The sequence below is a fragment of the Drosophila bipectinata genome, chromosome 2R (assembly GCF_030179905.1).
Source record: "Drosophila bipectinata strain 14024-0381.07 chromosome 2R, DbipHiC1v2, whole genome shotgun sequence".
Taxonomy (NCBI): Eukaryota; Metazoa; Arthropoda; class Insecta; order Diptera; family Drosophilidae; genus Drosophila; species Drosophila bipectinata.
Genome location: NC_091737.1, coordinates 12,520,310 through 12,542,822, shown reverse-complemented (window position 1 = coordinate 12,542,822; position 22,513 = coordinate 12,520,310). Strand labels below are relative to the sequence as shown.

The following is a 22,513-nucleotide window of genomic DNA, read 5'->3' as shown; positions in this document are numbered from 1 at the left end:
TGTTTCGGGGACCATATGAAAAACGATTAAGCATACGCCCTGTTGTCCGCTCCATTTGCCGCGATTCTTGGCTGTCAACCAAATGGTTTTTAGCAGCTTTCATGCGAGTGGAATTGTAATATTATATTTACAATTGCACGTTTCAGACTTCTATTATCTGAATTAATTATATTTACATACCTATTTACCTTGATGTTTGAAAATATATTTAAATAAATTTAGTAATTCAGTCAGGTTGATTGCAAATTGTGCCAAAAGGATTGACCTTTGTGGCCTTTTTTGAAATGGAAATTAATCAGTTTAAAAGCAAACAGATCAGGCTTACCCTACTTTAAATAAGTTGAATATTTAATACGATTCGCAGGCATGCAAGGCATAATAATTTTATTTTAAATATACATATAAGATGAGATGAAAAAGTACGCCACAAAAAACTAACAAAAACTATAGTTAAAGTCTTGAAGCATAGCACGTCAAAATTTCAAATCAGCTTAAAAGCAGATTTACTCAAAACAGCTCAACAGAGTTTATTTTGCCAAACTACTCCGGCTCCTGCTCCGGGGAAGGTGTGAGTCTTAAAATATATCCTGTAGCTTTAACTATGTCATAGCCAAAAACCCAAGCTGTTAAGCTTTCTGTACAGAAGACAACATAATCCAATGGATAGAGTCAACAAAGGGGGAATGTTTACTATTAGGTTTATCGGCAGCTAAACCAGACGCAAAATGGGCGAATTTAATGCCAGTCGTCCGCATTTTTATGGTCGATTTCGAGCCTTGAGTCCTCTCTATGCGGAATGCGAACGGTTAATACATCAAACTCAAGCATCGTGACAACCAACTTAGTTCTTCTTATCTTCCTTTGTGGCTCCGAGATAGGGACACTTGTCAGGACACGGACACGGACACGGACACGGACAGTGACTGGAATAGGGACAGGAACCGGCCAGGGCAGGATGAAAGGAAAGTGAACCGAGGCCAGAGCCATAGACAATTCGATTGACATGAAATGAATTGTGAAATTAAACAGACTGCACGGCATGACAGCCGCAGAAAGGAAGCGTGGAATTCTGAAAAGGATTCCCGAATGGGGCCACAAATTGCTAAGTGATTTCACCAAAAAAAAATCTGATGCTGAAAGCTGAAATCTGAAAGCCAAAAAAAAAATAGAAAGCCTGAAAGCCGGGGCACTAGAAAGGAAAGAAGCTCCTCCAGTGTTGCCTTGGCAATAAAGATGTGTCTAGGTACCAAAACCAGACGACTCCTAAAAGTCAACAGCAACGAGCATAAATTTGTATGAAAACGGTTTCGAATCCTGTCTAGGTTCTGTGTTATTTTATTTTCCTATTTTTACGATTATTTTTTTTATATTTTTTTGGGCACTTGGAGATCAACGCCTGTTTTGTGTTGACACCATAAATACTGGAAAGGACTCTAAAGGACTGTAAAATCCACCGCACACTTACCCAGGCATATCAGACAAGTCTGAACAAAGACCAAAAGCATTGAGCAATTAGCGAACTTTCTGCAATTGGGCGGCAAAAGAGATTTTCCGATTGCATAGAAAACTATTCAGGCGCGGGCTTTAATCAAAAAGCATTTTTGAAGAGGGGTAACGGCGGTACCGGAACCGGAAACAGAAACCGAAACACACACATACACAACAGACACACTTTTTGGCACTGCCAACAAATATCAATCATCAATTGCGCCTCTGCCCGAGAGCATGCAACAATTTCTATTCAATTCTCGTTTTTTTTTTACTTTTATTTTCTCCTCTTATCCTTTTGTATCCCAGCGAACGGCCCACGCGGCGTATGAGCAATCAATTTTGAATCGAATAGTGTTCGGTACGCGGTGTTTCAATTATTCAAAAGACCGTTACGTTCGGCTCAGAACTGAATTCAGAATTGGTAATGGCTGGGCGAGAAATATGTGTCTTCTCGGTTCTAGGCAGCCAATCCAAGCGTCTGGTTTGCCAGCCGACTTCGCACTGAGGGGACATTCTACCAAACACTTTGCTTTTGGCCTACAGCTCCACCAACACGTTCCACTCGAATCGACGCAGGCGCCTCGGTGGACGTCATTTGGAAAACATTGTCTACGGGTTTTTCAATTGCCAGCCGGCAGGGCAGCCCGCCAGGAGCAGTACTTTTCTTTCCTTTTACTGGCGAAAGGTTGCAGCAATCGGAGTTTTCAATTATGCATGTACATCCAGCACAGCTGATCCAACTCCTGGCTCTGGACTCGGCACTCTGGACTCTGGCGGGGGGTCCTGGCTGGCATGGCCTTGTGTGTCCTGGTCTGTTATTTCTGGGAATTGCAAGCGTCTTAAGCCGGTTGCATGCTGTGAATTTTGTTTGTCTCATAAGGTGTCCACTCCAATGGCAATCATTTCAGTTGGAGCCAGAAAAAAACATATGTATGGAAATCCTAAGCTATTGTGATGCTATCCATTTGTAGCTAAAGACTGTGTTTTTGCAATTTTTGTATATAGAAAACCTGACACTTTAAATTAAAATATTTTACTCCACCGCATCCTTCCACAAAATCAAATTGCACTATTTAACCGCCTATTATTCCACTTCATTTCCCAGCCACCATTTCCGAAAGTCCTGACATTAATCTAATCCTTGTATTTGTATATGTAAAAAGGTGCACATTCCTTGGCTGGCGAGGACGGCGAGCTCTGCCCTGGAGTCCAATAAAATGCACAAAATGCGTGCACAGTTGGCGACACAGTCTGCCTAAATGCAATTTCGCCCCGGAGCGGAGGTCTGGTCTCCCTTCATCCGACCACTTTATATGTATATCATTACCGGGCTAAGGAGACGGAGGGAAATAGCCGGCGAAAATAATTGAATTTGGCGGAAACGAGTTAAGAGGCGATTGCAATGCTCGATTTATTTTGCTACATTGTCGGTGGAGATTGAATCTGCGGCAAGAAATTTAAATTGGTAACTGGAAACAGCCAAGAAACCAGGGCCATAAATCGATGCTGGCAAAATTGTCATGCCGACTAACTGAAAGATGATACGGCTAAGAGAGATACCATACCTGCTCGGGTGTTTGGCTAATTATGAACCTCGTTAACGTGTGCGTTCTTGGCCCAGCTCGGATTGATGGCTCCGACATCCAGGCGACCCTGATGGCATTTCTGATTTGGCTAACAAGCCCGCGAGACTACATCAGCCTGGGCCAGCAAATAACCATAATTAATGAGCTGAGGCATAAATCACCGGCAGGCCAATCAAAGTGGTCATACGTCAGGGAATTTTGCAGGAATTTATCGTGCGTCAGGACATCCAGGAGGACATCATCTTTACTTAACCACTCGACAATCTTCTGTCTGTCCTTTTGGGTGGCAATTAATAACCGAAACCAGAAACAAATCAAATCCCCAAAATTGGCCAAGCCCTACCGCTTGCCAAAGCCAATTATTCGAACGAGGCTTTTAGGATGGACAAGGACCACTTGTAGTTGCACCTTGGCTTTCGTGGCACGTCTGATGGTGGTGCACGCTATTTTTTTTCCATGTGGTACTTTCTTTTCTATTGCCCACTCTGGCCTGACATACGACTTTATTTGCGTCTTCTGCGACACGCGCCAGTGGCTCAAATCGAGCCACAGTTCCACTAACCCGGCCAATTGTCCTGAGCCATCCCTTACCTCCAATACCGCCCCTCCTATGCCGCTCCTCTTCAGTTGTCCGTTCAGCTGACAATTACAACGCATTCGGTGCTGTAACTGTCGCTCGACATTGCTTGATGGCTGTTGCGCTGCCATATCCTTTAACAGGGTATTCAAAAATAATAAGGATTATAGACTTGTACCAAATATGTGCTACATTTTACGAAAAAGTGCTGGATATCTTGCAGGCTTCTTTGTTTGTCTGATAGTTCTTCTAGTTTCCTTATAAGTACCAGATATCTTGCAGTCCCCTCTTCTTTTATTTGTAATTCTTAGTATCTCCATTAGTACCCGGTATCTTATAGTCAAAACATAACAATGCTATTGCCATTTCTCTTATAGTGAGCTGAGTTTATTTAGCATGCAGCTGGCAAGACGCGCGTCAACGTCCATTGAGTCCCCCATGGATCTAATGGCTCCATCGTGATAAAATGCTCCGAATATGTGAGTATTTGTGTGCTCACGTCTGAGTGTTTATATGAGTGTGAGTGTTAGTGTGTGTGTGTGTTTAAGGACTTCCCCTGCAGCAACAATCAGTGGCTGTCGCTTAAAACTTCTCGTCTCGCGTAATTTTAGTTACTCTGCCTGCCGATAATATCCCTCGCCTAATTGCCCACACACGCGCACATTTAAGTTTTCAGATAAAATTAACGCCGTCGGCCAATGTTTTGGGTTTTTGGCCAGGGCAAGTGAAATGGCCAAAATGTGTTCCCAAAAACAAAATATGTTTATGAGGGGAGTTCGTGGGCTTCCGACAAATAAAAGATATTGATCTATAAAAGGGAATTATAAATGATTTAAAAGGTCATTACATTTTGAGCAGTAAAGTTTAGGTACTCAGTGTACAACACAAAGATATTTAAAAATCCTTCAATTTATGCAGTCCAGAGTATTTATAAAATGCAAACACGCTTTATGGAACACTCTGGATATGAATAAAGACGAAGCTCGCTGCCAAAATGGCCGCCAACATGACCGGAACCACGCTGCACGCCATTTTGTTGGCTGCAACACGAGAGCTGGGAGCATGTTTGGCCATGATTAATACGTGTTGATAAACAGTTACTTTAATTAATCGCCCAGCTGCAATCGCTTAAATTCAAATCAACTCACCTGAGGGCTATTTCCAACACGGTGTGCTAACCTAATTGGCGCGACATTTCGGTGGCTTGCATAAATATTTTCCCCCCTTTTTTTTCAAAAATGGCGGAACCCAACGGCGGTAACTCCCACAAATGCATTTATCATTGGCCATTTCCATAGTCAACGGCCAAGTTTATCTGAAATTAAAAATCGCTTTTGCTTGGAATTTATGTCAGCACATTTCTGCCAATACCTGGCCAATTCTGGGCAGTACCCTTTTGGAGTCCTTTGTATGTCCTGTGTGTCCAATTGACGTTGCAATGTACCAAAGCCACTTGTTAGCCGCAACAAAGTTTTCCCATAATTAAAAGCTAACAAAACTTCTGGCCTTTGCTTTGGTAGAAAAAAAAAGTTAGACAAAATAAAAATGCCAACTCGTACATTAGCAAAATTTTGTGCATGTTTCGGTCAATTTGTATAGATTTTAGCCAACCAGGCGACTCTATGGCGCTTTTGTGAGAAACTTTTACGTGTAAACATGTTTGCAAATAGTTCCTGTGACAGGTCCAAGCAAAGAGAAACAAAGATGAGACATTTCTGAGTTTATTAGCTAGTTAAATATCAATGAAGGGTAAAAAAAAGTTAAGTATTATAAAAATTACGGAATATTTTACACTTTTTTTTTAAATTTGTAAATTTGTATGTTTTGTAAGTTTTGCAGTTTAATTTAACACATTTAAATGCTTTTAACGGTTGCTATTTGCATCTATTTTTGAACAACGTGGTTGTTGTCTTTGATATTGTGAGCCAAACCTGACTAAAAGATAGCGCCAGGTAAGGGTAGTGAGGCCAGGTTATGCGATTCCACCACCCTGGGTAAATGAAAATTCTGGACACACTAGTTTTTAAAGTTTATTTTAATTTAAATTTCAATAAAATCGGGTTTATTTATTTATTTGTAGACTGGGCAGTCGTTAATGTTCTCGATTCCAATGTACCTCAGAACGCTGCAGACAAAAGTTTGCTTTTTAAATTCAAATTTAAACTATAATTAATTCTTTATAAGTTTTTTAACTAAAGTCAGAGAAAAATAACCAATAAATTCACCCCCACAGATAAAAATTTTCTCTTTAGAGCAGCATTTATATTAAAAACACATTTTTAATGTATTGTGCAAAAGTTAAAAGTACTTAATCATACATTTCTACATAAACAGAATATACGTATTTTAAAATCATACTCGCATCTTTGCTCCATAGCTCTTGATCTTTTGTATAAAATATAAATATATATATATATATATAAAATGCTTCAAAGTAACAAAAGTCTACCGAGAACGAAAACGAAAATGTTAAAATTACACAATTTGTACGGATAGAGAGATGTGCTGAAAATGCTCACATCAAAAGCAGCGGCTGCATTTCATAAAAAAGTATATATAGTATGTATTTATCCTCTTGAGATAATTCAAAAAATATGGAGTGTGTGTATATTATTCAATTGAGGATTTAGCAATCACATTACTGGCACTCGTTACATTGAAGCAAATTCCCTTTTTTTTTGTTGTTTTTAAAGCATTTTTCACATCAAGATATTTTTAGGAGTTCTTTCTTTACGGTATCTACTTCTGGCCGAGATGCAGCTTGCCGAGCAGGGCACTGGCCTGCTGACCAGCGCTCTCCTGGGCCTGACCGGCCGCATCCTGGATGCTCTTCTCGGCGGACTGACGCTTCTGGTCCACGTATTGGTTGGCCTCCTGCAGCTTCTGGTCCACCGCCTGGCTGGTCTGCTTCAGGGCTCCATCGATGGCACCCTCAGCCTGCTTCAGCTTCTGGTCGGCCACATTCTCGGCGGCCTTGACGCTCTTGTTGATGGCGTCGTTGGCCGCCTTCTTGGTTTGGTCGACAGCGTTGGCGGCCGCCCGCTGGGAGGCCTCCGCCACATTGGCGGCCACTTGCTTGGAGTTCTGGGCCACGTTGGCTGCCACCTGCTTGGAGTTCTGAGCCACAGCCTGTGCCTGCGCCACCGTGTTGTCCACGGCCTGTTTGGTTTGGTTGACAGCTCCGGCAGCCCGGTTCACGCCCTGGTCGATGGCCTGGCCAGCCTTTTGGGCCTCGGCGTTGGCCAGAGCAGCGGCTTCCTTGGCTGGAAGAGTAAAAATAGTTTTAAGGATTTTGGGATGAACTTCAATTGAAATTAAGCTCACCCGTGCTTGTGGCCAGTTGCTCGGCCTCGTTCTTGGTCTGCTGCACAGACTGACCCACTTTCTTGGCCTGCTCCTCGGCCAGCTTCTGGGCCTCGTTAGCCTTCTCGTTGGCCAGCTTCTCAGCCTCATCCTTCTTCTTGCTGAACAGATTGGCCGTCTTGTCGCCAAAGTTCTTCAAGGATGCTATTAGGAAATGGACAGAAAGGATTAATATTCTGGGAAAGAAAAGTTCAGGATGATTTGGAATACTTTGATTTTGGCGACTGGGAAACATGCTGACTTGATTACTAAAATGCAACTAAAACCTGAGCCGGCGCCAATTATAATTTATAGCCTGATTGTAATCAGTTGAGGATTAGCTAATTGGATGATTCGAGATTTCAAATTCCAGACTTGCAGTTGCCGAAACATAAACAAAGCGGCTGGAGCATGAACTATTTACATGATTGCCTATATCTCGTATATTCGAATTTAGAATCGATTAGACGGGGGGAGACAAATGGCTAATTTATAATTAGAAACTGCGCAACGAACGCTAGAAACCCTCCCATCTCCCATCGTGCAAGCTGCATGGCGTCAGCCTTAAAAATTAAAACACTTTAGACCGCTCGGAGCAATATTTGTAATTTAATAGAAATTAACGAGCACGGCAAGACTTTGTGATGATGTTTTGTTTTGTTTTTTGTTTGAATACATTTATTTTTCTAGCTGTCCCCTCGAATATGCATTCCCATTAAGTGACGTGTGCGTTCACTCAAATAGAAACATTGTGCCATTAAACTCGGAACCGCAACGGGTTAGGGAACGGGTGCGAATCGGTTAGTTGAATCGGAACGGAAACGAAAGAATTCCTTTGTCTATACACACACACACACAGTTAATGGCAACAAAAGCGCAAAAATATTCAAATTATTCCGAGTATGTGATGTCATAATAAAGAAACTGCTAAATGAAAATGTTGCCATCTTTCTGGTTTCCCATTTAAATTTTCACGCTTTCTGCAAAACCGATTCGGGTTCGGAATGAGTGTTTATTTTTAGTAGCAGCACGCCACTAAATGCCAAATTAGAATTCTCCAAAAGATACTTTAGCGGTCTAAACATAGGTTCGATTTGGCCAATTTCATTCCGCAATTAATGATCCTCACGCCTCCATGAAGGCTGAAAATTGTGCGAAAATAATAGTTTCTGGTTTGGAAATAATTCTAAAAGTATCTACATATATGCAATAATGGGCAGGAATGTGTGGGCACGGTTGAGGTGTTAAAAAAATATTCACCCGGTGTAGGAATTGGTAATTTTGGGTATATATTTCACATGCTAATTGCTCTAAAATGCTTTGTGTGGCATTGAACTTGCAGAAATAGGCAACTGGAATTTGCAGAACTAATTGTGCTTTCTACGTTCTAAGATATATTTTTGTAAATACTATTAATCATGCATTGAAAGTAAAATCTTCTGAAATGAAATTAGTATTCCCCTCGTATATCCATAGACTTATTTAGAAAAGATACAGACTTCGCGTGGAATTCCTAAAGCAATCAAAGCCGTTTTGCGTAATACGACGCATTTTGTTCTTAACTCTGTTCTTTTTTTATGTTTCGCCCCGAGACTGTGGCATTTTGTGGTCAATATTAAAAACCGGCTAGAAGCATGGCCAGAAGGTAACACAATAAGCCCAGAACCGAAGGCACAGCCTCACAGATTTGTAGGTTGCGGCCCGATGTCGTTTGAGGCAGATAATGCGCAGAAGCTTCGAATAAGTAGTTGGAAAACCTGTAGCTTCAGTACAAGCGAACTCGGTGGAGAACATACATACACACCCGTACTCACAGATTGAATATCTATGAGTAACTCAAGTTCCACACCAGTTCTGGATGCCTGAACAGAACAACAATCGCAGCTAAGGCCTTTTAAATCGATGCTGTTTCTGTTGTTGTTGATGATGTCATGTGAGATACAAATACCCGAACAAGATACAGCTCGCGTGCAAACACACTCTCAGATACACAGATACAGATACTAGTACGGTAGCGCGTGGCAAGTAGTAGCAAGTAGTGGTATGGAATTCGCACGCCGAATCAATTGTTTTGGCCCAGGGCGTCATTGGCGGCGGCCCCAAAAGACCAAGTGTCCAAGGTCAGCACAAAGCAGCTGGCAACAGAACAGTCATCCAACTAGGAGTCTAGGAGTCGTGTCCTGCCACAGGAGCAATTGCCCGATGGCTGATGTCATGGCCTCGCCAGGTAAATCAATAATTCCGCCACACAAATATATGGTCTCGGCGCCAAGGGCAGGTCAGACATCAAGTCTTTTTTGGTGGGGTTATGAAACGGCTAATGGCTATGAAATCACCGGATTGGATCAGGGTCTGATGTACTGCTTTTATAGTATTTTATAGTAGTAGTACCCATAAGAATAACCAATTAATTTTATAGACAATTTTATGACATAAGTTCTATTTTAAAAGCTGTCAAGAACCCTAGCCAAACTTCTATCATAATTTACAATTTAAAAAGTAGACCTCCGAGGGCAGTATAGGGTTAAACCACTTGTAATTCCCATCCCGCTGTTACTATTTTCCGGCCTGGTTCCTCAAGTGTAGCTAATGAAATATTCAATTTAATTGAATGACCCTAAACCTGACCCACAGACGACTGACCAAATAAGCTCGCGACATTGGCGACGCATACCAGAGGCTTGAACTTGTAATTGAATTACCCAGGGGAGGGGCATTAGGGATGCATGCCCCAAATGCTACACATTAAAGAAAACCTTAATTGATTCTCCACATTGATTGTAAAGGATATAAGTAGAGGAGACGGTCGGCCACTTTGGGCCATCATACGGTGCACCGGCGAGATGAAGCATCTACTGACTGCACTCGTGGCCATGATGAGTGTCCTGCCACGGGATCATCTCGTAGCCGCGACCAATAGCTGTCCGCGTCGATACCTCAGAAGGATCAATGGCAAATGCTACTACTTCTCCGTCAAAAAGGTGGGAATATTTTTAAGAATTAAACCATAAACTTTAGAGATAATCCTATGATTCTCCTGACACCTTAAGATGAACTGGTTCGGTGCTTTGAACAACTGCCTACGCAAAGGGCTAACTCTGGCTGATTTGTCCAATCCCACGGACTTCAAAGGAGCAGTGGGTTTCCTCAGCTCTGTGGGCAATACCGAGGACTTCTGGTTTGGCGGCAATGATCTGTACCATGAGGGGCGTTTCCAGTACATCAGCAATGGCAGACTGGTGAGATATTATAGCAACTATAGCAATATGTTGCCTGTGGAGCACTCGGAGTGCGATGACTGCATGGAGGTGCGCATTCGCTCCCACATCAACATGGTGGCGGCGGACAACTGCCAGGAACGTCAGTATTTCATTTGCTCGGAGAGGTACTGCCAGGACGACGACCAGGGCAAGAAGCCCCGACATCACAGTCACGAGCATCTGCATCATTTCCATCACGATATTGGGGAGAGTGCCGACGGGGAAGTAGAGGAGGAACATGGCATTAAACAACTTCCGATTGCCAGTGCCAGTGCCAGTGACCAAGACCATCAGGACTCGGAGGAAGCTGCCGGCCATGCGGATGTGGAAGAACATGATCACCATGGCAATGAAACCGAACATACCAATGGCACAGATACTACTGGAAGTCAGGCTCCTGGAGGTTCATCCACAACCACTTTGACACCAGGAGGTTCAAGTGGAACCCCAGCGGCAGAGGGTGCTGCTGGAGCTACTACGGCTACTCCTGCTTCTGCCACAGCGGCTGGTGGTGAAACCACCACAACAACAGCTGCTCCAGCTGCTGCAGCTCCAGCAACATAAAATATAGAATTCTGTAACTACTTTCGATTAAAAAATAAAAAAAAATATAAAGAAAATCTCAGAGACTTCATTTTAAAAATTTAAGACAGTTTTTTGGGATTATTATTTAAAATAAATTCTTAGAATCTGAACCAAATAGTTTAAAAATGTTGGTGGAAAACTTCTTTAAATTTTGATTGAATTTCATGAAAAATAAACCACAAATAGTCAAGAAATATAATACAATATTTCCAAGAAAATTAGATACTGAACAGTTAAAGGAACTTTTTTTGGAAAATCAGGAAACCAATTGTTAGGAAACAATTAATTCAAAGAATTAATGTGGGTATGAGCGTGTGAGATACAATATATTTCTGAGAAAAAAGATTCAATAAAAAGAGGAAAATATAATTAAATCATAAACTTTTCTTCAAAAGAGTACCAGCATCTTTGAAGTACTGATATTCACTGAACAATTCCAAAAACCCGCTGGTTTTTCCCACAATTAATCAATTCGATGTACTTCAAGGCACTGAAAAGAACAAATTGGTCAACCTCATTGCGATAATGTCAATGTCACGCCCCCAAGAGTGTATATATAGAACAGGAGCAGGCGTGCCGCCCAGTGTACAGTATCTTTGGACAGGTTGTCCAGTTGTTCTGGCAACCATGAGGATACTACCGATTCTAGTCCTGATCTTGATGGTACTCGATCCCGATCAGGTGTTGGCCAGACGCAAAAAGGGCAAGCAAAAGGAGGGGAAGGACAAGAACACAGGACCTTGTGGCAAAGCCTACCTTAAGGAGCTCCATGGCAAGTGCTACTACATGAGCAACAAGAAGGTGGGACACCATGACACCACATAGATTCGAATAGTATCAAGGATAGTCCATTTTCAGATCAATTGGTTTGGCGCGCAGAACAATTGCCTGCGCAAGGACCTCAATCTGGCAGATCTCTCCACCCCGGAGGACTTCAAAGCTGTGGTCCAGTATCTGAGGGGCTTCCTGGGTGCCGATGATTATTGGTTTGGGGGCAATGACCTCCAGATCGAGGGTCGCTTCACCTACATAAGCTCAGGAAGGGTGGTTCGCTATTACGGGGATCTGGGCCTGGTTGAGCCAACATTTCGATCCAACCTGGACGATTGCCTGCAATTAAGAATCCGGGAAAACCGCACCGTTGTCCTGGACGACAACTGCGGGGAGAAGAAGTACTTTGTGTGTCAGAAGTCGGAACAGAAGTGCGTCTATCCCAGCGCCGATGCCGAGGAGGGCGACGGCCAGCACCACAGCCACGAGCACTTGCATCACTTCCATCATGACGCCGGCAAGGGCGAGGCGGTCAAGGATCAGGGGACCCACCCCGAGAACGTGGAAAGCGACTCACGGCCACTTGACAATTCGAATTCAACGGAAATTGGCGAGTCGCCGGAGGACGAGCCGGGGGCGGCGACGAAGGTTCCAAGTGAGGGTGAGACCACGTCGCCAGAAGGCGAAGGGGCTACTGGTTCGACGGACGCCTCCAGTACGGATTCGACGACAACGGCGGCCGGCGGAGGCTCCACGGCGGCTGCGGGAGCAACTGCGGCTACACAAACACCAAGTGCCGCAGGGGCAGAGTCTGCTGCGCCGGCAGCTGGGGCAACTACAGCTACACCTGCACCCGCCGCACCTGCACCTGCCACATAAAAATCTAAAAAATCGATAAATATTCAAGAATAATGAGAACTATCATAAAAATAAAAATGCGATATGGGAGTAGAGCTTTTAATTATTTTAAAATTAACATAAAACGGGAGATAACTAGGTGAGGCAATGTTCTTTTGAGACTTTTTTAAAGAATATTTCCAACAATCCAAAAAAACAATAGCTTTCAAAAACATTTTCTGAAAAATTCAGAAATTAAAAATAGACACAACCGGGTAAAAAATTAGATCGAAGAGAACTGTTTTTCTTTAAATAAAATTAATACAACAGATCCATTGTTTTTACTATGATAGTTTTTTTCCTGCGACCATAGTTCTTAAAAATTCCTATCATTTAAAAATAGAATCGATCCCACCCTTGTGTAAGAACATAATCAAAATCTAAGAACAAAAAATAGAGCTACTAAAAAAAGTATAACGCAATCGTTGAGGGATTTCTAGAATTATCATCATATTTTTTTAGCAAAAAATCTCACAAAAAGATTACTTACATTTCGATGCATCTGTTTGGCATTGATAGGGAACAGATAATATTATTAAGTATGTATAGGATTTACATATTAATCTTTATAATAGAAACCCGAAAAACATTCCTATCTAACATGCGCCAATACTCTCAAGTGGAAATCTTTTGCCAATACATTATGATTAATTTCTTGCACCCACTTGAGGGGAACTTAAGTGTTCCATTTACTTTCAAGGAAACATAAAGCATAAATGAATAGGAAATATATAGAGATATATTCCATATTCCCAGATATGCCAAGAATATAGTGTGTGTTTTTTGTGTGTATCTAGCCAGCTATAATTATATATATGCGTATCCACGTTTTGGGTGTGGGTCGTGCCCGCAGACAGCAACTTTTAGTCCATTTGAAGCTACATATAACTGCGCCATAATTGGCTTACGTATCCACAACGTTGTCATCATCATCATCATCATCCAAGCCAGAGCCAAAGCCCCAGTAGCAGAGGGCAATTAAAATTTTTGTATTATAGCTAACCATATCGGATCGAACACGCCCACAACTGCTACCTACATCTACTCCATAGTCCCCTAGGGGAATCTGGACAACTCCACCTAGCTCCTGGCTCTGACCATGATGATGTAATGGATTTCACTCCCATCCTTATGCATATCATTGATTCTCACTCACTGCATACTATATATCTCCACACACATATGTACGTCTTACTCAATAGAAATCTATGGATTTCTAATTCCAAAACTTTCACAGCTTTTGCCTTTACCTGTGATGGAGCTGAACATTTTGTAGCTGTTATAATTTTTTTTTTACTCTTTCAAAGCCGAATATTCGTTTGATCGAATTGGAATTCGAAAACGCTGAGATTTTTGTTGGTCAACGGGTTTTGAACTTATTTTTTAGGCCGAAGCGCGTTTATTTTTACGTCCGACTGCTTCGAGAGCACAAAAACGTATAAGTTGAAGCGAAAGTAGCTGCTAGTGAGACGTGAACTCACACAGAACTACGACGAGGCAACAATCGGGGACAAGCCAGAAAAGCCATGAGTAAATTTCATAAGCTTTTTGTATTTAAAAAATGGAATTTAATTAACGGAAATTGCTACACAATTTTTTAAAGAACAATAAAACAATATAATAAAGTTTTAATTTTTACCTTAAAATATTTAGAACTTTATTTTGCAGAAGAGTTTAAGTAATCCAAAAAAGAGGGTCTTTAGAAATGTAAGTCGTCTTGAATTTGCCGAATAGAGGAATGGCAGTGCTGCCAGACAAAGGGGAAATGGTTTGGAACTTGGCTAAGGAATTTCTTTGTACTTTTAATATTTTAATAAAAATACAAACTGATACGTTGTTTAACGTATTCATTTTGCAAATATTAGGGTTTAAACTAAAATGTAAAGCACATATTTAACAAAAATAAAACATCAATGGTTTAAATCACTTAAACCCTCTTTATAGCTAATTAATGCAACTTGGGTCTCTTTCTTATTTTAGTTCTGCTTTAATAGAATTATATATTCATTTGTATCGCAAATTTAAATCTCATTTAAAAATAAACTGATCACAATGCAGGTCCTATCACAGCGGAGTACTTTCTGCCTTTCCATATTAATATTATTCTTGACTTGGCCGGTTGAAAAAGTCCATTCCTCCGGAATATGCATCTATGTCAGCAAACACAGAGTAAGTTGAAAAGTTCAAGATATTAAATAACTACACCTACTACACCATTTTCTAGTTGAACTGGTTTGAGGCCCTTTTCGCCTGTCAAAAAAAGGGCATGTGCCTGGCTGATATAGACACGACACTTACTCTCCTGTCCCTAACCGACAAATTCCATGGAGATGATCGAACCGATGTTTGGTTTGGATTAACTGCCTTCGAGAGGACCAATTATAGATATATATCCAGCAACAAGCACGTAGAGTTTACTCCCCAAAACTCCCAACTGGTCAACAACGGAAGTTGTGCCTTTTTGAAACCGGAAGACCCAACCTACACGTTTGCTTCAGCCGTATGCTACGATAAAAAACGTTTTGCCTGCACAAAAACTGAAATGTGCAACGGAGCTCATATGAGGAAACGAAAAAACTTCTGTGCCATTCCCCACAGCGCCAAAGAAATTATGGCTTATTAAATACATTAAATAAATTAGGTTTTCCGCGGATAATAATTTTTGCATGGTTTAATATTTGTTTTTTTCTGGTTATTGAGATTCCCATAACGATATACTATTTTGCAGATTGACGCTTAGCTTCTGCTTTTAGATACGAGACCTGCGACCGACACTTGGTTTTAAAAGCCTGAACCAGCCGCCCTCCAGGAGAAATAGCTATGGACGCATGAACCTAAAATATTGATAAAATTGAATTATTTCTTTCATATTTCTATACCCAGGTAGGTTTACCTCGAGGTATGCTAGCTCCTTCTCATAAAACAGAGACTGCTCCAGAAGGCCCAGCATTAAGTGAAACTTTTCTGTGGCCATGAGGTAAGTCATTTCACCGATATTTTGCTTATACCATTTAGCATAGTTGTCCAAATTGCTCTGGATGTCCATGGTTGATGCTGAAGCAGCTCTTGCTGTTAGCAACAAGTGCAGTAATGATTTCAAGCAGCCTGTGTTGGCAGTGTGCAGCACTCGGCTTTTAAGATACTCTAAGAAATAAAACCCATTCATTAAGATAGTAAAGGGATTAAGGAAATTATACCCACTTTTAATATAGGCTTGGGTTTCCGTCTTGGCAATACTAGCTATGGACTGAACCAAAATAAGGTAAAACTTCCAATCCACAAAGTTTTCCTGGTTAGAATACTTAAAGATGAACTGTAGGGCTTCCTGTTGATGGCTGGCCAAAAGCTGAAGAAGATGACAATATCAGCCATGATCATTAATGATTTTCAGTCTAGAAACAACCTTCTCAGATAGATGCTTTACAAAGGTAAGTTCATCTACACCTTCATTAATCCAGGCACTAAAATTGGCAAACCCTTCGTTGATTTCGTCAACTTGATGAAGTTGCAATACGGTATTTAAATGCATATTCATGCAGACAGACAAGGCATCATCTGGATTAAAACAATATTAAGAATATTCTTGCAAAATTGGTTGCATAAACCTGCCTGGCAAGGATTTTGGCAAGAAGTCCACATAGGCCAATTCGCTTATTTTGGGATTGCTTACTAATCCAGCATATAGGTGACCCAATGCGCTTTCCAGGATAGCTGTCAACTTCATTCTTCTATTCGAATCTATAAAAAGGACAAACCATAAAGGGATACATCATTTTTAGTCAAAGATTAACTAACTATAAGCCGCGGTTAGAAAGAGATCCTCCAGAAGCTCGAGCTCAGATTCCAGAAAGATAACCAAGTCCACCAGCAGTTGATCCGAGTGTTCCTTTCTGTGGGTAAGATCATAAATTTAGTAAAACAGAACAGTAAAGGAAGAACCTGAAATCCAACCTTAGGATATACTCCGAAGCCGTGAGTATTTGGAGTTTCTGGAGCTGCAAGAGAACCCGGTAACTTCCAACATTTGTGGGCAGCTGGCTGAAGAACCTGGAGATTAGGAACTACAAAACAATCAGAAATTATAAAAGCAATAAAAGAAATCGCCATAAACCAACCTTTTCTTGGGCGTTTAAGATTTTTAGTAGCTCCACAAACTGAAACTCGTGGGTCGCGCTCTGCTGTTGAATTCCGCATTGCTTCTCTAAGGTCTGTTACAACTTAATTAAATACTTGACTCCAAGATTTATTTGAACTTCCTTACCCTACAAATAAACGCATAGCTGGTGCTTATGTTTGTGAACTTTATAGACCGAGGCAAATCAGTCATTTTACCGCGGCTTGTTTTGATTAGTTTGTTTTGATTATCAATTTTTGAATAGTGTTGCACACTGTCGAAAGTTATCGATTGCTAGTGTGACCGTTAAAATGGCGCCCAACAAGTTTTTGAAATTTTAAAATATCAAATTGGAAAATTAAGCACTGAAGCTATGATATTTATTATGTATATGAACTAATTCTAGTGACTGATTAAAAACTAGTTACAAATATTTGGTTATTTCAAGCTTATGAAGCTGATATCTTGAATATTCTAACTACTTTACACAATAGTCCTTGCGCTGCTGTCGTATAACTGCATTTAGTTTTAGGCACTGCTGCCTCAAGGCGTCATTGTCGCCCTTAAGGATCTCAATGGTCTCCTCCTGGCGCTGAATGGTCTGATGTACCCGCTTCTGCAGTTCATCCATTTCCTGCTTGTGCCGATCACTCAAAATGGCCAGTTCATTTTGAATGTCCGAGTTGAGATTCTCGCGTAGCTTGTCCCTCTCGTGGATGATGTCGCCACACATCTTCTTGCTGTGACCCAGCTCCAGCTGCAGCTGCTTTACCTCCGCCTGGCAGTTTCGAACCTGGGCATCCGCCTCTGCCAGCTTGCCCCGAGTCTCGGCGTATTTTTCCCGCAAAGACTTTTCCACGTTTTCGGCCAAGGCTAGATCCTTTTCGTACTTTTCCTTGAGGCGTCTGTAGGAGAAGGTCAAAGTTAAAGATTCAAGAATACTCAAGACCAATACTTACGCCATTTTCTGATCATGCTCTTCTCCATGCTGCAGCGCATCCGCTTCCATGCGAACCACTAGCTCATCCAACTGTCGATCCCGTTCGGCTCGATAATGCTGGCGGATGGCGTTCTCCTTTTCCGCCTGAGCCACCTTGGTCTTGTTCTCGTGCTCTGACTTCCACAGTTCAAAGTCCGCCAGATACTGCTGTTCAATGGTATTGATACGATTTTGGTACTTCTCCTCCTGCTTGGCCATCCGCTCCTGCATCTCGAACTTGGCCTGCTCCAGCTCTTGCTCCTGTTCACGCAAGACTTCTTGCCGGCGTGCCTGGTAGTCGGCATCCTTTTGTCGGAGTTCCGCCTGGAGGCGCTCCCGCTCAGCCGTAAACTCCTCGGTTAGTTTCTGCCGCTGCTCGGCCTGAGTCCTCTGCTCCTCCTCCAGTTGCCGCTCGAATCGCTCTCGGATCGCTGTTCGCTCCTTTTCGATAATGGCTTCTCGATCCTGGGCGCAGCTCTCTCGAATGCTAGTCTCAATCTGCTCGTGCTTTGCTCGGGCTTCCTCGAGGGCATCGAGCAACTGCATCTGGTGAGTGCGTTTCAGCTCGGTAACCTCCCGCTGGTGGTCGCAGTTCATCTTATTGATCTCCGCCTCCAGGCCTTTTACCGTGAGCTCTTTAATCTTCTTGGTGTTCTCGCGCACCCAACGCTCTCGTCGAATCTTTTCGCCAGCCATAGTAGTTTCTTTCGTTCTAGTTACCTCTGTCTCCAGGCGGTGCTCCCAGGCCTGGTTCTGACTCTCCAGACGCCGGGTGAGAGCTGCCACTTTCTCGCACAGCGACCCCTTGTCCTTGAGCAACTGTTCAATGAATCCCTGATGTCGGGTCACCACCTCCTCGTAGTGCTTCTTCTGGTCGCGAAGCTTGGCAGCGTTGTTGGTCTTCTCGGCCCGCAGACTCTTTTGCTTCTCTCCCCTTAGCTGGATCACATGCTCCTTGGACAGATGAATGGCATTGGACAACTCATTAGCTCGAAGACTTAAGGCAATGACACGTCTAGCCAGTTGATGGTTGGGAAGCATAAGGAGCTCTGACAGCCTGGAACGATATTGATTATAGTCAGAGTTCCTTTGAGGTCGTGGTTAGGAATGCTTACTTGGGCACCTCGTCGGTGACGTCTGGTTCCACGATAAATTCCACCTCGGATCGATTGCTCTCCGGAATGGAGCGACGTGTTTCCATAAGAGTCTTATCGCAGCTGCTCTCCACGTTGTTCAGATAGGCCAGAATGTCTCTAAAATTAAAGTTTATAGATTGCGTTTGGCAAAGCTAGTAATTATTGGGTTTTAACTCATTCCTTACTTGTATTTATCTCCAGTTTCAGGAACGGCTGTCTCACTCATAGTCACTGTATCCGCCGTTTCACATCGAGAGTCCAACTTTAAATTGAGCTCACTGGGAAGACGCTCGGAAAAGTTATCTAAGGATGTATAAGACATAGACGTTACAATGTCCTTTTCCATAAGACTCTCCATAAACTCACCCATTTTCTTGTCTTCCTCGATTTCCTTGATTACAGACACTATCTCGTCATAGGTAGAACCTCTGGAATCCTCATTGGACTTTAGGGAGATCTGGGAAGCACTATCATTGTCCTGGGCCTCGTCCAAATCCTCTAGTCCCTGCTTGTGCTTCTGGTCGTACTGCTTTTGATCCTGCATACTCATCCAGCTGTCCACCTTGTCCAAATTGTACTCCGATAGCTTTCTCTCCTCCCGGAGACTGCCAACGCTGATGGCTTTCTTTAGCTTTCCCGGAGGAGCACTGACTGGGTTATTACTTACCACCGTCTTGCTTAGTTTGGTGGATTTCCCGTTCCGGGTGATCGGATCCGCACTGGCAGGCTTCACGTTTTCCTTTTTCTTGCCCACAAACGGCGGAGTCGATGCCACCTTGAGGTAGTTGTTGATAACTGAATCGGAAGTGCTGGCTCCGAAGGCCCTACGATCGTCATGCACTGCTGGAAGGAAGTTGTTCTCGGCCCCAAAGTTCCGAGGATTGGTTGTGGCTCTGTAGGTTGAAGTATTGTTAATGGAGCCACTGCTGGAAGCTAGGTTCTTGGTCTCGGACAAGTTATTCTGCTTCTCCTCCGGAGGAGAGGCGTACTTGTCCAAATAGTTGGGAAGTAACTCAATATTATTCAGAGGCTCAGGAGTGAGCTGGTTTTTAACCACTTGAACGACACCCACTGCCTGCTTGTACTCGCGGATGACATTTAGCTCCGGTGTGGGTGACTTTTGTGGGTGAGCCGGGGGAGGAGATGGCAGTGCTGAGACTGAGAGTTCCGTCACCTGGGTGACCTCCACAAAGCGACAGCTGGGCGCATCGCAGGCGCACTTCACCTCGGAGGCAGCCGAAGCCTCGTTGGTACTCGTGGTCGACGAAGACCGTGTGCTGCAAGTGCAGTTCTCCGACGGACACTTGGGATACTCGTACGTTTGGGCCAGGACTTCACCCTCGGCGGCAGCGGAACCAAAGTGTACGGTTTTCTTTTGGCCAGTCGTATCCGACGACTCTGCTTTGTTAATAAAACTGGGAAGCATTAGAGGTCCTGGAGCTGAGATACTAGGACGCTGGGATTCCTGCTTGTCATTGTCGCAGTCGCTGGAGTCCACATCGGCGTGCATGTTTGGCTTGCTGAAGGACACTCTCCCGGGAAGATCGGGCTTGGCAGTGCGCTGGGAGAGGGCTCCATTGCTGAGACCCTGCAGGGGATAGGATCCGTAGGACTTACCCTTGTCACTGCCGCCCGGCATTGTGACCAGGAACCGCTCCAGTTGCTGCTCCCGCTCCCCCTCCTCGCTGCTGTCGGGGGTGCGTTTGTGGAGCGAGTAGTCCGACTCGGAGGAGTTGCAGGTGCTCCGGCACAACCAGCTGCGCTTGATGGGCTCCTCCAGCAGGGACTTTAACAGATCGTTCGAGGAAACCTGTCTCTGTGGGCGAAGGATTGTATAATTCTGTGATTCTGATGGTCAGTCAACCTCTCACCTTGCCACTAAGCCTGGGTTCCTTTTCGCTGAAGTAGTTGCTCAACCGCCGACCAAATTTCGGATCCGCCGACTGAGGTCGCGCCAGAAAAGGCGAGGAGCGACTGCGTTGCTGCAGGAAAGGCGAGGAGCGACTGCGCTGATGCAGGTAGTTGGCCGAACGAGGCCGGAAATGGGGACACGGATTGTGGAGGGTCGTCAGCGAACGACTTGTGTACTTGGGCTTCGTTTTCTGTCGTGTGGCGAGGTTTATCTGCAAGGCGAAGACGGTGGGGTACAGGGATAATCCGATGCCTCCCGTGGGAACCAATGCACCTACCTGGGAACCCTTAAGACATAAATCCATAATAGCTCGCGATTAGACACTCATCTACATATATTTTGATTTGACTGCCCTGCCATGGCCAACTGATTTTCGACCCGGTCTGAAGCCAACTCCGTTTGAATCGGTTGTGCCAGACAGTTTGTTGTGGCCGAGTCGCCACCTATGCCACCACCACAGCCACCTGGCCGAAATATCGATTAAACGCACGGCCCAGGGGTCAGGTACAGGACAGTTGTGGGTAATGTTGGTCAGCACTGCCACCCCAAAAACACTGACGGCCCTACGTTGACATGGTTACTTGGCACGCCACCTGACCCACCCTCGATCACCGGAACAGGTGTCGACTATTCCTTGTGATTCACCACCAAAGATACGCTTTTCTTTCAGGATATATTATATTATATTGTTATTACATTTGTTTTAAAGAAATAATACTTTTTATTATCGACTCCTTATCGACTTCCTTTCTTATTCTTTTTCGGCTGGGACTTTGAAGATGCAATCATTGGGGGCGGCGGTGGAGGCGGTGGTGGAGGAGGACATCCTGAAGGAGATGCCTTTTTTGCTAAAGGTTTCAAAGAAGGTGGTGGAGCTGGAGCTTCTGAAGAACTCCTTAAGTTGTTTGGAGCCTTAGAGGTAAACTTGGGCGGTAGTAGTGGTGGTGCTGTTGGTGGTGGTGGCGCAGTCATCAGTCCTTTCAATTTTGATGTTAAATAGTTGATTTGTTCAATAGTTTTCAATATTTCACGACGGTTCATTTGATTGTCTTTTTGTGTGGTTTCCTTTATTTCCCAAGGATATGTATTTAGCTCCTTTGTCTCAGTTTTTAGAGGTATTTGAAGTTTCTTTGTCTCAGCTTTAAAATCATTTGGAGGTTCCTCTCTCACAACTTTTTTCACCGTCTCAGTCATACAGTCTCTGGTTAAAACATTCTCCGCTTGAGTTGGTTCTGGAACTAATGGGTAATTCATTGAAGGTCCCAGAACCGCCATTAATTTTTTTCTTATAGCTATTTTTTCTACGGTATCCTTAGTTTTCAATGGTTGGATTAGGAACTCGTTAAACTCCTTTTGGGCCAGTTTTTCGAGCTCTGCCTTTTTTTTAGGTTGATTAACTGCCTCTGCTTTGGGCAGAGGATTCTTGGGAGTGGTTTCCTTCTTTTCCGATTGATGACTGGGTTGTTCATTCCTATCATTCGCATCCATATTTTGCTCCATTAAGTCCTTAAATCTTTGTTGAATTTTTTGGAAATTCTCTTTTCTTTCTGACATTTTTAAGCGATTTTTAGTTAAAATTAGTATTTGTTCTTTATTATTTCAAAGCTTCAGAGCTACTGAACATTAAAGTCAGCCTAGTGGCTTAAAATATTTGAATTAGTAAGTACATGAAATTGATAATTTTTGTTTATTCATAAGACAGATCATTCTGTGATAGAATGCCGTGACGAATAATACATGTCTCACTTATATTGTACCTAATACAAAATATTATTTCAAAATATAAATAAAATAGTATTCTACTTGGGGCTTCAGTTATTTAAGGTACATAACCCTCAAAAACTTCTCCACGTATATCCTATC

At 43.1% G+C, this 22,513-nt stretch overlaps 7 protein-coding genes across 11 annotated transcripts in view; 3 read left to right on the top strand and 4 right to left on the bottom strand.

The window, feature by feature from the left end:
• The window catches only part of LOC108131696 (uncharacterized), a 41,377-nt gene extending 38,918 nt beyond the window's left edge, over positions 1–2,459 (bottom strand). For 2 of the 3 annotated variants that reach the window (XM_017250716.3, XM_070278515.1), the window contains exon 1: positions 1,466–1,757. The gene's annotated coding sequence lies outside the window, so the exon portion shown is untranslated. The other variant, XM_017250717.3, reaches the window with a different exon arrangement.
• Positions 2,460–6,188: 3,729 nt separating this feature from the next.
• LOC108131704 (uncharacterized) lies at positions 6,189–13,956 on the bottom strand. Of its 2 annotated transcripts, none has more exons than XM_017250727.3 (3): positions 13,760–13,956; positions 6,979–7,161; positions 6,189–6,917 (listed from the first exon to the last, which is right to left on the bottom strand). In XM_017250727.3, exons 1-3 carry the CDS (start codon positions 13,776–13,778, stop codon positions 6,394–6,396), a joined length of 726 nt encoding a protein of 241 aa, XP_017106216.1. In that variant the 5' UTR covers positions 13,779–13,956; the 3' UTR covers positions 6,189–6,393. The 2 variants fall into 2 exon arrangements, with proteins under 2 accessions (XP_017106216.1, XP_017106215.1); XM_017250726.3 differs by lacking the exon at positions 13,760–13,956 and adding an exon at positions 7,228–7,384.
• Positions 9,815–10,876, top strand: lectin-46Cb. The gene is made up of 2 exons (XM_017250725.3): positions 9,815–9,977; positions 10,047–10,876. Exons 1-2 carry the CDS (start codon positions 9,840–9,842, stop codon positions 10,818–10,820), a joined length of 912 nt encoding a protein of 303 aa, XP_017106214.2. The 5' UTR covers positions 9,815–9,839; the 3' UTR covers positions 10,821–10,876.
• lectin-46Ca lies at positions 11,426–12,565 on the top strand. Its single transcript, XM_017250724.3, has 2 exons — positions 11,426–11,642; positions 11,700–12,565. Exons 1-2 carry the CDS (start codon positions 11,469–11,471, stop codon positions 12,489–12,491), a joined length of 966 nt encoding a protein of 321 aa, XP_017106213.3. The 5' UTR covers positions 11,426–11,468; the 3' UTR covers positions 12,492–12,565.
• A 562-nt stretch (positions 13,957–14,518) lies between the features above and the next one.
• LOC108131485 (uncharacterized) lies at positions 14,519–15,170 on the top strand. Its single transcript, XM_017250366.3, has 2 exons — positions 14,519–14,678; positions 14,734–15,170. The coding sequence occupies exons 1-2, from the start codon at positions 14,562–14,564 to the stop codon at positions 15,130–15,132; spliced, it is 516 nt and encodes a 171-aa protein (XP_017105855.3). The 5' UTR covers positions 14,519–14,561; the 3' UTR covers positions 15,133–15,170.
• LOC108131484 (uncharacterized) lies at positions 14,766–16,914 on the bottom strand. The gene is made up of 9 exons (XM_017250365.3): positions 16,771–16,914; positions 16,625–16,717; positions 16,461–16,570; positions 16,305–16,399; positions 16,119–16,247; positions 15,913–16,064; positions 15,711–15,855; positions 15,403–15,653; positions 14,766–15,343 (listed from the first exon to the last, which is right to left on the bottom strand). Exons 1-9 carry the CDS (start codon positions 16,834–16,836, stop codon positions 15,227–15,229), a joined length of 1,158 nt encoding a protein of 385 aa, XP_017105854.2. The 5' UTR covers positions 16,837–16,914; the 3' UTR covers positions 14,766–15,226.
• A 79-nt stretch (positions 16,915–16,993) lies between these two features.
• dila (centrosomal protein dilatory) lies at positions 16,994–21,078 on the bottom strand. 2 transcript variants are annotated; one of them, XM_017250895.3, is made up of 7 exons: positions 20,928–21,078; positions 20,610–20,861; positions 19,105–20,554; positions 18,924–19,041; positions 18,718–18,855; positions 17,583–18,659; positions 16,994–17,528 (listed from the first exon to the last, which is right to left on the bottom strand). In XM_017250895.3, exons 1-7 carry the CDS (start codon positions 20,952–20,954, stop codon positions 17,102–17,104), a joined length of 3,489 nt encoding a protein of 1,162 aa, XP_017106384.2. In that variant the 5' UTR covers positions 20,955–21,078; the 3' UTR covers positions 16,994–17,101. The 2 variants fall into 2 exon arrangements, with proteins under 2 accessions (XP_017106384.2, XP_070134688.1); XM_070278587.1 differs by having other exon boundaries at positions 20,610–21,070.
• Positions 21,079–22,513: the final 1,435 nt, after the last annotated feature.